Consider the following 14030-nt stretch of genomic DNA (forward strand, 5'->3'; position numbering starts at 1 on the left):
GTGATTCATTTTGTCAAATTACTGGTGCTCTATGATTTCTCACTTTGACTTGGCATGATCTTGTATATGCTGTTAACAAATACTACCAGGCTATGCATCCACGTACCGAGGAGTATTGGATGGTAGTCATGTGTGTTTTATACTGTGACAAACATACTTTAGATCATGGTTTGAAATTCTGAGTTGGTTCACCTCTTATGCTCCAAGTTTATATAGATTTTGACTAGCCTTATAGTATGGAAGATATGAGATCTTATAGAGGGTACGCCATCCTCCCAGGGGATATTTATGCTTTTGGGAATCAAGCACGCAGAGAACCGTGACAAAGTCTTTTACAAATTAGTGTACAAGGTTCTAGTTGATGCGACAACTGAACTCACTTGGGCCATATCTTGCCTTTGATCAGAACTAAAGGTTAACCTTCCTCGAACAGCACTTGTTTGGCGTGACAAAAAAGGTACCACCTGTTCAAGTCATAATCTGGTTTTTCATGTCTGAAAAAAGGATGTGGAAATTGATTTTTATTTCGTTTAGGAGAAGGTTGCTCGTAAGGATCTTGATGTAACTACGTACAAAAGCTTTGACGGATTCTTGTTTTCTCTATTCAGAGGACAAGCTTCATGCTGTCCTATAATTATCCATGAGTTTGAAGGGACTGTTAAGGAGATTATGTCGACTCCTCTCCTGTTAGTCTCTTACAACACCTTTAACCCGAAGGTGACTTCTGTAGCTAAGCAAATACCAAACTGATAAGTGACTCTTGTAGCTAGTAACACAAAAAAAAGATGAGGGGCTAAGAGAGTCAAGTCCAATTGCCTTAGGACTTGAAATGATAATTTAGACACCATTAATGATTTTTTTAAAGCTCATGCCATCCTCTGCAATCTGTTTTTTTTTTTTTAATAACCCAGGTGTCCAGGCTAGTTTATGCACACCACGACTAATTCCCAGACCCACTGAATACCCTGTAAGCCCAGTATACAGGTAAGACACCGCGGGGATGACAAACGTACACACTGAGGTTCGAACCTAAAGTGCAGAGACATGAAATTCCCTGCTAGAACTGTTAGGCCAAATATTAATAGTATTAAAATATCAGTATCTAAATGTGTTTGACTTCAAAACTTAAATTTCAATTTATTTCATCTAAAAACACATAAAAAAAACCTAGTAAACCATTTTCAATCTCAAAACACACTTTAATTAATCTAAACACTCAAAATCAAATTAAAACATACCTTTTGAATTTTGATCTATATTTTCTAGTATGATTTAAGGCTAAAGCCATCTACACTACATTAAACTCTCATATTAAAGTTGAATCTAGTGTCACCAAGATTAGTGTTTTTTATGGGTGGAATGTGACCAGCCAAGATTTTTTTCTCTCATCTACCTTTTAAACACCTCTTTCTCTTTTTTCAACTACCATAAAGTGATGGAAATAAAATTTTATAATCAAATTGTAAACTTTGAAAATTATAATGACAAATTACAAAAAAATAAAAATAAAAATAAAAATAAAAATTGTTCATGAACAGTGCAAATGAACATTGTAATGAATAATGTTTTACATTGTTTAAGTAATATTTTGATGTCCAATGAAACACTACACTCATTTATTTTTATTTTTGTTAATTTAATAATACTAATGAGAGAAAACCAAACCCTTAAACGTACAAAACATATTGTGAGGGTTCTTTTTCCATGTGTTTTCTTCAGATTTAATTGATTTTTCAGATTTTTTTACTCATTCCTCCTCGGTCGGTCGTATATATAACTATCATGATAATTATGACAATAATATCAACTGGTTAATGGGCAAATATCCTGACACAGTTGGGCATATGTCCACCTCTAATTAATATCCATGCCCAAGAGGGCATACTTTTTTCTTCTTTTTTTCCCTTCCTATCCTCAATACGCACACAAAAGTGCCACTATGACAAGTCTCTAAACTATATCCAATTTATTTGGTAAAATTCATAAAACAAATATATAGCTAACCATGTTTTTCTTTTCTGACATAAAGCAGCTGCAAGAATCGTGACTATGCTGATCTAAACTTTTCACCGGTGAGACACGAAGACTGAGAAGAAGCATTGTCCCAGGAAGCCCGGTCGGTAGAAGCTGCAACCCCCAACGTGCAAGACGTCTCATCTCATCTATCCTGCTTCTGCTTTCGTTGCCAGCCCCTTTCCTCCCTTAAAAGCAAAAATAGCACAGCCGAAATCGGGGATGTGCGAGTGATTAGCTGTCTAGAAACAGAAGTAGCAAGTTTCACAATATTATATGACCCATACAGGATCTGTTTCTTGCGGAAAAAATAAGGGTAAGAACTCTAGGGGTACGAGCAAGTGCCATGTGAATTATAATTGTCGAGGGATGGGGGAGAGCCAAGCTTTTTCGACAATCATTCCTTGTGTTATCATGGCCTTTCTGCATTAAAAGTTCTCTCTGTTCAATTATTTTCGTCGTTTCTCCCACACTCTCAGTACAATCATTCCTTGTCTATGATCATTACTATATATACAAATACAACCTCCAGGTTCAGCAGTTTTAGTTAGTTTCAAGACATTGAAGAAACACTTGGATTATCAGCTCCAGGTACGCACTCATTACATACGGTTACTCATATCCTTACTCACAAATCAAACGATCTTCTGTTCAAGAATTCTCATTGCTTTTACTACTAGTATATCAGTGCTCTTTTCTGCTGCTGGCTATACATTTTCATCAGAAAAATCTAATACTTAATTCTTGTTTTTTTTTAAATTGTATATTGGGATATGTCCTTGTTTTTGTTCGATCAATTCAGAATCCTTTTTTTTTTCTTTTCTTTTCTTGTTCTGTCTAAATTTGTTAGCTAGCTGATCCAATTTTCTGTGCAACGTCCAATTATTGACATGGTCACGAGTGACTGCTGATTTACCAGCGGGTTTAGTTCAAGGCGTAGTGTTGTTTTCCTTGTGACAATTTTGCATGGTAATTTTCTTTTCGTTTTCTGATAAAAATAGAGTAAACAGTAATATTCTGTGGCTGTAAGTTTCTGAACTCAGTTTTCACAAACTCAAAAACTTGTGTGTTTTGTCATGAATATTGTGCCACCTCAGCTACCACTCACTCTCACGGGCCAGCAAACGAAGACTGCTGCTGGAGACAGACAGCTGTAATTAATTATCAAACTACCCGAACATTATTTTGTTTTTTCGGACACCAAAAATTCAATTTTGTTAATTTTCCCGTTATTTTCTTGATCGACCAGACTGCATTAATTCATCTAAAGTAAGTTTGTGTTTATCCGTGTCTTGTTGCTGTTGTTGTTGAGGAGAAAAAAAAAAGCAATAATCCAAAAGGATGAAGGTTCTCCTTTATAGTGACTAGACTTCAGCTAGCTGACATGAGTTAAAACGGCACAAGTAGATGAACATGCATGACCTGCCAGCCCCACCCTCCCCAATTGACTCTACACTTCTTCGTCACCTCATGTTTAGATGTTTCATTTTAGATTACTTTTGCGTTGCTAGAGATATCGCACTCCATGTCGTCGTCAATCCAGTTCATACCCTATGTACAGTTCTATATATGGTGGATTTAGCTCCACATGGTATGCACAATATCTATCTTTTAGCATAATGAAAATGAGGGATCTATATATGAAAAAATATTAAATACATCGAGAATTATATTTTTATTAGTATATAAGTGTTAGTTTGTTTCATCAACTAATACATCATGCAGGTCGTCGTCATAAAATGGAAGCAACGGACAAGTCATCCAAGCAATCTTCTGGTAACGTGCCACCACTGCCAAGAGACTCCCGGGGATCACTTGAAGTATTCAACCCCTCCAATGCCTACTTGAACCGACCCACTAACCCAGCATTTCGTTCACCAAACCCCACCTGGAAAAGCTGGGTTGATTCAAGTGCTAAAAATGAACCCGAACCCGAAGAAGCACCCATCACCACCTCATGGATGGCCCTCAAGGACCCGGTCCCTACCCCACCACCCCTACCGCAATCCCAGCAAGAAGAGAAAAAACCGAAACAACAACTGTCGGGTGAAATTGGGGTGGCAACAAAAAGAGCGGCTGAGTGGGGCCTGGTGCTAAAGACCGACGACGAGACAGGCAAGCCACAAGGGGTTAGCGTGCGAACTTCGGGTGGGGATGACCCGAATGCAAAGCCGGGTACATCAAGAAGAGACTCGAATAACTCGGTGAGAAATTCTGGTGAGTTATCAGATGATGGAGGGACCAGTAACAACAGTAATATCCCAAGAGTATCTGAAGACATAAGAAATGCACTGTCCACGTTCCAACAAACATTTGTGGTATCAGATGCCACAAAACCAGACTATCCAATCTTGTATGCAAGTGCTGGCTTCTTTAAAATGACAGGATATACCTCTAAGGAGGTCATTGGCAGGAATTGGTAAGCATATTTCTCAATGTACTAATGGTTTTTATCAGTGGTGTATTAATGGTGATGATCATGTGTGTATGAATATGGTGGGTTGGACCAGTCGGTTCTTACAGGGTGCAGGCACCGACCCAGAAGATGTAGCGAAAATTAGGGAGGCTTTACGAGGAGAGGGTACTTACTGTGGGAGATTGTTGAATTATAAGAAAGATGGTTCTCCCTTTTGGAACCTTCTTACTATTGCACCCATCAAGGACGATTCTGGCAAAGTCCTCAAATTCATTGGGTAATTACTTTCTTTTTCTTTTCTAAAATTAATTATCCTATATCGTCGTAATCATCAGAAGTGACATCCCAAACCCATGAGGTTTTAGATTTAACATTTTTTTAATATGTTTTCGAGATCACCACACAAGTGAAAGCACGCGCATGCATGAAATATGAGGGTTATATGCTCAGGAAAAAATATGAGTTCACTCAGTCAAATCGTGAGGTTAAGTAGAGTGAACTCATTTAATCAAAACTTAATTTGATTTATTTTTAAAAAATAATATTCCCTTTTAACTTTACTTTTAGAAAAAATAAAATAATATATATTTTTTATCGAGTTTAATAATCAACCTTGGCACATGTTCTAGCTTTAAGCTTTGTCGTTCAACAAGGGTTTAATAAAACACATGGCAATGGTAGATCTAGAATTTAGGACCATGGTTGTATCCCACACACGCAACATGATAAGTAAGGAGTAGAAAAGGAAGAAGAAATGCCCCGTGCACCGTCCCATCCCGTGAGAATAAGATGCCCAACTCAATAATTCAAATTGTTTTTGATGTGCCAACTGGGGTTTTAGCTAGCCATACTCTTAATGGCCACCTGCTACTGAGATTCAATGCTTGACAGTGATGGACTCTGGACCCCTTTGATGGGGGGAAGGTCTGAAATGAAAATTAGAGGGGAGAATATATGACAACTAATTTAAAATGGTAGATATATCTATCATCTTGCTAGTTTACATGTTCTTATGTCTGCTTAATTGGCAGAATGCTAGTGGAGGTTAGCAAGCATACTGAGGGGTCCAAGGATAAGATCTTGCGTCCCAATGGATTGCCTGGATCCTTGATCCGATATGACGGTACTCTAAGCTTCTTATCTCCCTTCAATTATTATTACTGTTCATTCGACTATATGTCACGCAATTATTGTTGATCTTGCTTCAGTGGCTAGCATTGGACATGACATGGAGTAGGATTCATGGCCTCTTCAGATAATGACAATAAACTTTTTCTTTTTTTTCTCCCTTTTCTTGGGATTTTGAAAGGAAGGTTAAAACCCTATTCTGTGTTTTAGCTGACATCCATAGACTATTTAACTTCCTAAAGTAGATTTTGTTTCGGTATCATGAGGGAGCCAATCTTAGCTTCTTGTTGTTTAGCTTGATGATTAATTGACTGCAAAAGCAACTCTCTTCTTTTTTTAGGAGAGGAGTTGCCTTTGCAGTCAAGTAATCATCAAGATAAATACCATACCTGAGGACTGAGGTAGAAGGAAAAGATTTAGAAGATTATGATAATTAGCATAATTACATTCAAGTCTCAAAAACTAAAGACATGCAAATTCCTGCAACATCGAATGAAAACAAGACACATATATATGTTCTTAAATGGTTTTGAGCTCAGTTCGCTGCTATCGAACTGATAGGAGGCCTTCAGGTAGAGCAGTCATACTGCTGCTGTTACGAACACGAGTAAAAAATAGAGTAGTCCCTGTATGCAACCAATTCTGTTTTCTAGATGGCAAAAATAGCTTCCATTTTATTTCCTGAGCTCGTTAGTGAACTGTCCAACACGAGTAAATTTGCTGCAACTACTGGAGCAGCTCGGAAGACTAACTATTCTCCACGTGATAACTAATATTAAACCTGTTCATTTTGAGTTTTTGATGAAATATCAGAAAAAATATGGTTGAGTTGCGCAAATGCAACAAAGTTGTTGGCTCCTTAACAAATGGCATTTGAAAGTATAAACTGATACGCAAATAAGCAGATAACTTATTGTATGATTTACCTTTTCTTTTCATTTGATTAGGTAGCTCAATTTTTTTGTCTTATGTATATTTGAGCTACACCAATATCTTGCTTTGCAGCACGTCAAAAAGAAATGGCTACAAGTTCTGTAACAGAACTTGTTCAAGCAGTGAACAGACCCCGTGCACTCAGTGAATCAACCAATCGTCCGTTGATGAGAAAATCAGAAGGTGGTGGAGAAGAGGAAAGAAAAGGAGCTATAGGAAGGCGAAACTCGGAGAATGTGGCTCCAAATAGACGGAATTCTCACGGGGGTACTCGAAACTCAATGCAACGTATCAGTGAGTTGCCGGAAAAGAAACCAAGAAAATCTAGCCGCCTTTCTTTCATGGGGTATAACTGCTTTTTGATGGCCATTGTAGCAGTAGACAACAGCATGCGATTCGTTCTTTTTTTTTTTTTTTTTGGTTGGCATATCTTCCTATTCTACTATTTGACATATATTGTTTGGTAATTCGATTTAGTCTCATGAGAAAAAGTACTCATTCCAATGATGAGAGCTTTGATGTTGGAATTACTCTCGATGATGATTTTGAGAGTGATGACGACGATGATGACGCAAGGCCTGATAGCCTTGATGACAAAGTGAGGAAGAAGGAGATGAGAAAGGGTATTGATCTCGCTACCACTCTTGAACGTATAGAGAAAAACTTTGTCATCACTGATCCAAGGCTGCCTGATAATCCCATTGTAAGATTCTTACTTCAACAAGATACATCTATTTTGCCTTTATCTTTGAATGATGTAGTAGGAAACTGAGATGTATAAATTTCCTAACTGTTTAAAATTTTCAGATATTTGCCTCTGATAGCTTCTTAGAGCTTACAGAGTACAGTCGTGAAGAAATCTTGGGAAGAAATTGCAGGTACGCTCCTGAACTGATGCATTTCTGAAATGCTGTGATTAGTTTGAATTTATCTGAAAACATTAGATTAATTTCTTAATTGTAACCAGAAGTTACTAACCCTATCCGAGTTCCCAAAATTCTCAGACCTTTTTCACCGAAATCAGTCATTCCTTCACAGCATTATGAGCATGATCGAGAAGGTCCGTAATCAGAGAAAACCGAACATGACTTTCTTTTCACTAACGCTGGATGATAATCTTAGACTTCCACCTCCTCCTTTTCCTTATGCTCATAGGAGACATTAATACTGCCAGGTTGACACCACATCAGTGCCCTGGATTAAAAGAAGACTTGTGCAGTAAACATTCTTAAAGTCTATAAATAAAATGAAATGCAAATGAATATATTGCAATCTATTTCATGCTTTGATTTTGTAGATTCTTGCAAGGGCCTGAAACCGATCCAGCGACTGTGAGGAAAATAAGGAAAGCAATTGATAACCAGACAGATGTCACCGTGCAGCTGATTAACTATACCAAGAGTGGTAAGCTAACTTTTGCAGTCTGAATTCTCTGTGACATTTCAGAATGGATAGCTAACTCAAAAGCATGTAGCATTAGATTAATTCTTACATGCTCATGGTAGTATTTATATGCCTTCAAAGCAAAGTGAATAGTTCTGCTGTTATGCGTCTTGCTACTTCCTTTATTTTCATACATTGATCGGTTCTATTTAATCAAGTATAAAGCATTTCAAGACAAATCTGGAGAACATTCCTTCTTAGGTTCTCTCATTGTTATTTTTTTACTGTAAAGCTAATTCTGAAATGAACACCTCTCCTTGTTCTTGTTGACATCATAAAAAGAAAACCTGTAATTTTTTATTTTTTTTCCCTTTAAGTTAATCATGGCCTTCCACAATTGATCCAGGTAAGAAGTTCTGGAACCTGTTCCATCTGCAGCCTATGCGTGACCAAAAGGTACATTACCTGCATCTTCAAACCAAAAAATGTTATGTTGTATCTCGTAATTCACTATTTGTATGAAATGAACCCTCATGGAAATCCAAAGTGAAAGGTTCTTTATGAGCTTTATCTTCTTGTGAACAGGGAGAAGTGCAGTATTTTATTGGAGTGCAATTAGATGGCAGTGAACATGTTAAGCCACGTACCAATAGTATCCCAGAGGCAACAGCTATAGAGAGTGAACAACTGGTCTAAATTCTCTTCTTTTCTCTGTTTAAATCCCTGTAAAGCTAAGATTTTCAAACAACACTGCTAATATACATGTTAAATTAGTTCTCTGAAACTTCAAAGCTCAAGAATGCTAAAATTTCACCTCCCATTTCCTGAAGAAGCAGTGGTTTAATATTGTCACGATCATTTATTTCATCCACATCGTTAACAATGTCTCTCTAGAGGTATACATTTTCCCCTAACAAGCTGGACTGGTGTCCACTATCAGGTGAAACAAACTGCAGAAAATGTTGATGACGCAGTGAGAGAACTTCCGGATGCTAATATGGTAACTCCCTAAACGGCAAAAAGTAATCCTATCTTTAAATAGTCCTTTTGTGATTTGATTCTAGCAAAAAGTTCTCCTATCTGCAGAGACCAGAAGATTTGTGGGCAAATCATTCAAAAGTGGTTTATCCAAAGCCTCACAGAAAGGACAGCCCATCATGGAAAGCGATTCAAAAGGTATTATCCTTTGGATCCTTGAATATGTGTAACAATGACAATAGATTACAATCTCATTGTCAAGTGATCCAAAGCTGATTTTATGACGTGATATACAAATCGTTGGCATCGTTCTGCAAATTGTCGGACTTCAATTTTTCTTCAATGTGCACATGCCAATTTTCTCTTTTTTTTTTTTGCTCACCTATCTGCAGATTCTAGAAAGTGGAGAACAATTAGGCCTAAAGCATTTCAGGCCAGTAAAGCCCTTGGGATCCGGTGACACTGGCAGGTTTGTCTTTCCATTTTTGTACTGAATCCTCAGATCACTGAACTTGTGTGATTCATAGTAGAGGGATTTCCATTCCCTTGGTATATCTCCAGCACCTGTAGCAAGAAATCATACAAACGTGTTGCTGATAGTTTGCCTTTTCAAATAGATTTTTAATCGGTCTTTTTGTTAACCAAGATCATTTTCACTTGTTATACTCACGCTGAATTAATCTTGAAAATTGTTTTCTGACTTGTCAATCGGCACGCAGCGTGCATTTGGTAGAATTGTATGGAACTGGTCAGTTTTTTGCCATGAAGACTATGGACAAGGCTGCTATGCTCAACCGCAATAAGGTAACTATTAACTATCTTTAATGTTGACGTTTGATATCTATAGTTTCTCGATTCTTACTGGTCAACTAGCTAACTTTCCTTCACATTCAGCAATTCATGTTTACAGTTGATAATTTTTTCACTAAAATTAGATTATGACATTTTGGTTTCCACAAACTTGTTTTAATGACTCTAAAGTTTTGAGTATCTTTGGATAAGTTGAATGTCCTGAGTGTTATAGTTGCTTGTTAGCCAATAAATTACATGTCATTGTTATTCTCTGATGTTCATTCATGCTGTCTTTCAATGCAGGTGCATAGAGCTTGTGCAGAGAGAGAAATTCTTGACATGTTGGACCACCCTTTTCTTCCTGCGTTGTATGCTTCATTTCAGGTTAGACAATGGGCATGGGTTGAACTGACAGTTTTTTTCTAGAATGCCTAATCTTTGCAATGGTGAACATTAAAGTTTAGGTGCTTGTCCTGTGATTGTATTTGAATCTGTATTTAAGATTCATTTACTTGAGTCATATGTAGATTATTAAAATTCTAATGATAATGTTTCAGACGAAAACACATATCTGTCTGATAACTGATTACTGCCCTGGTGGCGAGCTCTTCCTGCTTTTGGACAGACAGCCAAAGAAGGTGCTGAAGGAAGATGCTGTGAGGTAAAAACAAAGAATAGTTTCATAATGGTAAAAACAATTTCACTATAAATGAAGCAAGAAACTTGGATACTCATTACTGTCAATTTAGTTCAATAAAATGCAGATTTTATTCCCAAAGGAGGACAGATCATTTTGAAAATGCGTGTGCTGTCCATAAGGGGCTAGTCACTTTTGGGACTCATAACTATGAAATACCTGACAAATTCTTTATGATTTTGTAGATTTTATGCTGCAGAGGTAGTCATTGCATTGGAGTATCTTCATTGTCAAGGTAGATATTTGAGTTGATCATCAATATGTAATTATTGTAAGAACTGAGTTGATTTAATATTTGAAGTTTCCAAAACTGACACTAAGCGATGATTGAATCCATATGAATGATGGCCCTGACTTGTACAAGAACATTCCGTTGCCCTTTTACCTTTTGTTCTAAGTTAGCAAGCTAAGCAGTGGTAATTCTAAAGATTCCTCCAGGGGGAAATAGAGATGTGTCCTACGTTATCCCTAATATATATTTGGAAGTATGAACGTAATTTCTAATTTGAGTTGCATAGAATTTTTTTTGTATTATTCTGATTTGCCTCTCCTAGATATCCCTTCTTCTATGTGGTTTGGCTTGCTTGATCAGCAGTTATATTAAACTATTTTTGTCCTGGCTCTTGAAGCTTTTCTCCTAGTAAACTCAGAAGAGTGATTTTAACTTAGGTGAATAAAGAGTCTAGAGAAAGCAGTGTCTTCTGCTAGGAACTTTTCAGTGAATATTGGAGTCACATAATTTCCAAAACTATAATCCAATAAATAAAAGGATTACGAGGCTATTATGTTCTTCCCTTGGTTTCATTCATTACTGAATTCTGCTGTTTCTCTTGCAGGGATAATTTACAGGGACTTAAAGCCTGAGAATGTTCTACTTCAGAGAAATGGGCATGTGGCCTTGACAGATTTTGATCTATCATGTTTAACATCCTGCAAACCCCAGGTATCCCAGCTGCACTTTATCCTTTTTCCCACTTGACATCATTTCTTCTATTTCTATATGCCTCAGAATGTTTTGTTTAAGAATTTTCTTTTTGGCTACTTCGAGTATGTACTCAGTTCTGATTTTTTTTTTCCGACCTGTAACTCAATACTGACATTAACATAATAATTTTTTCATGCTCTCTTCAGCTCTTGATTCCAAGTACAAATGAAAAGAAAAGGCACCGTAAACATCAGCAGGCGCCGCCAGTCTTTATGGCTGAACCAATGAGAGCTTCAAATTCTTTTGTTGGAACTGAAGAGTATATAGCTCCGGTTTGTTTTCTTACTTGAACCTGCTTTTCATATATATATATATATATATATATATATATATATATATATTTGATCTTATTCGTGTTTTAGTTTTTTTGGACAGAGGTAGATGTGGACTTTCATTCCTTAGGGAGTGAGAGGGCAAGCAGCAATGTGCAGCATTCATTTCTTTTTTTTTCTGTTATTGTTTTTTTCAGCACTGCATTCATAACTTGTCCAAAGTCACCAGCATGAACCTTGAAGTCAAATCCCTTTTCAATCTATAAGTATAAGCTGCACAATGACTTCCAGCTCTTCAAGATTCTCTTGCTTCCAGTTTGGTATTTCAGTCATGCTGAAAGCCAAAACTTTTTTCATGTGAACAGAAAATTTTAGTTTTGAAGGGTTTAAACCATGGTTTGGTTGAGGATCAGTCACTGAATTCTGAAAACAGAGATTTTTTCATTTTTTGTCTTCTAATGTCCTACCAATGGACAGTTTTCCTGTTCTTTTTTTTTTTTTTAAAGTTGTATGTAGGTTTTATTACTTCTTTTCATGTGTATGCTTTTCTTCTCTTCTGTTTTACAGAATTTGAATTATCTTCTGTCATTGCAGGAAATCATAACTGGGGCAGGCCATACCAGTGCCGTGGACTGGTGGGCTCTAGGTAATTATCTACCACTTTGATCTTTGAAATGTCTTAAATGTTTGATGCCATGTCCATCATTATGCTTCGATCAATTAGACATTGAATTTGGAAAAACTGTAGCTTTCAGGATTTTAATATTCTTCCTCTCTAGCTTCTTTCATTTGATTCTCTTTTTGGTCGCAGGAATTCTGCTATATGAAATGCTTTATGGATACACACCATTCAGGGGAAAGACCAGGCAAAAGACATTCGCCAACATTCTTCACAAGGATCTCAAATTCCCTGGAAGTATACCGGTGAGATAATTTGTTGAGTATGCGCGCATGTCTTCATGGGAGCGTTAGTCACTGTGCACAAGAATTTACGACAAGGAGAATAACATAGAATTCTTAACTTTGTCATGGAGCAGGTTAGCCTCAACGCGAAGCAGTTAATGTACCGTTTGCTGCATAGGGACCCCAAAAACAGGTTGGGTTCGCGAGAAGGAGCGAATGATATTAAACGGCATCCATTCTTCAAGGGTGTCAACTGGGCACTGGTTCGCTGCTTGGTAAGATAATAACAAGCCTGTCCTTGTATCACTTCGTATCCTAGAGTAGCAGAGTTTAGGCACTGACAGATTCATGGATTCCCAGAATCCTCCTGAGCTCGAGGCACCATTTTTGGAGTCTGGAGAAGAAAAGGAAGCCAAAGTTGTGGATCCTGGAATGCAGGATCTACAGACAAATATCTTCTGAAGAGGTGATATTTCTGCAATACACATGCTTCTTGCTAGATAGTAGTCGTAGTCTTATAATGTCCCTTCTTCTAATCAAGTTCTTAACACGTTGTTTCCAGCTGAGTTGAGGAGTATTTTAACGCTTTGTATTCAGGAGAAGAAGATGGTTGGCCCCTGAAGACCACCTCTGATCTTCTTTCTTTTCCCTTTATCAATGAATGATTTGATTGCTTTTTTGCTTATTAAGGTTTTTGATATGGTCGTGTAATGATGTGAGTGCTGATTTATTGCAACATGCAGCAGTTCCATGTGTATTTCACTCTTGAAATTATATTTTAAAAATAAATAAATCAATAAATAGAGACATATTTGGTCATTATCTCTATTTTACAAAATTGAAGTATAAATAAGGCATCCTGTGTCTGCTCATAGTACATTGACAATTTCTAACTCTATAATTACAAAATTGAAGTAAAAGTAAGGCATGCGATATAGGAACTCACTCTTTAGTGCGATGTGTTTACTCAATAAATACGTTGATAATTTTTAATGAAAAGATAAAAAAACAACTTGATTAAAAAAAAAATCCTTTCAAATATAATAAGAAAAAAAGTATAAGTGTTCAAATAAAAAAAAATTCCACCTGATAATATATCCAAATTGGAATTGAATTTTAAAAAAGTCGTGGATGATGGTGATTTAGTGAGTTTTTAGTTAATTTATCTTCAAAGCCACCCTTTTAATCTTACTTAATAAATTATAGGGCATTAAAAAAATTTAAATTGGAGGGTTAAATTGAAAAAAAAAACTTTAACAAAAAAAAATCAAAAGAATAAAGGTTAAATTGAAAAAAAGAGGATAAAACAATATAAATTTTGATTGAACAATGAAATTGAAAACCAATAAAACTTCAACAAAAGAGCCATGAAAAAAATTAGAAATTAAAATAATAAGGATCAAATTAAAAAAAATAATAATATATGACAAATTATAATTTAATGACTAAATTGAAAACATAAAAAACTTTTATAAAAGGGCAAAGGATGAAAATAAGCAATAAAAAACATAAGGATTGAAATTGAAAAAA

At 36.4% G+C, this 14030-nt stretch overlaps 1 protein-coding gene across 2 annotated transcripts; it reads left to right on the plus strand.

Annotated features, from left to right (window-relative positions):
• Positions 1-1930: 1930 nt before the first annotated feature.
• LOC133672122 (phototropin-1) lies at positions 1931-13319 on the plus strand. Of its 2 annotated transcripts, none has more exons than XM_062092606.1 (24): positions 1931-2604; positions 3739-4432; positions 4524-4706; positions 5461-5552; positions 6563-6836; positions 6968-7193; positions 7298-7368; positions 7788-7894; positions 8280-8329; positions 8459-8563; positions 8814-8873; positions 8960-9049; positions 9244-9320; positions 9571-9655; positions 9947-10027; positions 10201-10304; positions 10526-10575; positions 11177-11283; positions 11472-11597; positions 12192-12243; positions 12409-12521; positions 12635-12775; positions 12861-12966; positions 13063-13319. In XM_062092606.1, exons 2-23 carry the CDS (start codon positions 3753-3755, stop codon positions 12960-12962), a joined length of 2976 nt encoding a protein of 991 aa, XP_061948590.1. In that variant the 5' UTR covers positions 1931-2604; positions 3739-3752; the 3' UTR covers positions 12963-12966; positions 13063-13319. The 2 variants fall into 2 exon arrangements, with proteins under 2 accessions (XP_061948590.1, XP_061948589.1); XM_062092605.1 differs by lacking the exon at positions 1931-2604 and adding an exon at positions 3568-3604.
• Positions 13320-14030: the final 711 nt, after the last annotated feature.

This window comes from Populus nigra, chromosome 1 (assembly GCF_951802175.1).
Source record: "Populus nigra chromosome 1, ddPopNigr1.1, whole genome shotgun sequence".
Taxonomy (NCBI): domain Eukaryota; kingdom Viridiplantae; phylum Streptophyta; class Magnoliopsida; order Malpighiales; family Salicaceae; genus Populus; species Populus nigra.

Excerpts from the sequence above, each read along its gene's own strand:
- LOC133672122 (XM_062092605.1), top strand. The coding sequence starts at position 3,583 with ATGGTGGATTTAGCTCCACATG. Across the intron at positions 7,194-7,297 it reads GGCTGCCTGATAATCCCATT|ATATTTGCCTCTGATAGCTT; the intron begins GTAAGATTCTTA and ends TAAAATTTTCAG. Across the intron at positions 9,656-9,946 it reads CTATGCTCAACCGCAATAAG|GTGCATAGAGCTTGTGCAGA; the intron begins GTAACTATTAAC and ends CTTTCAATGCAG.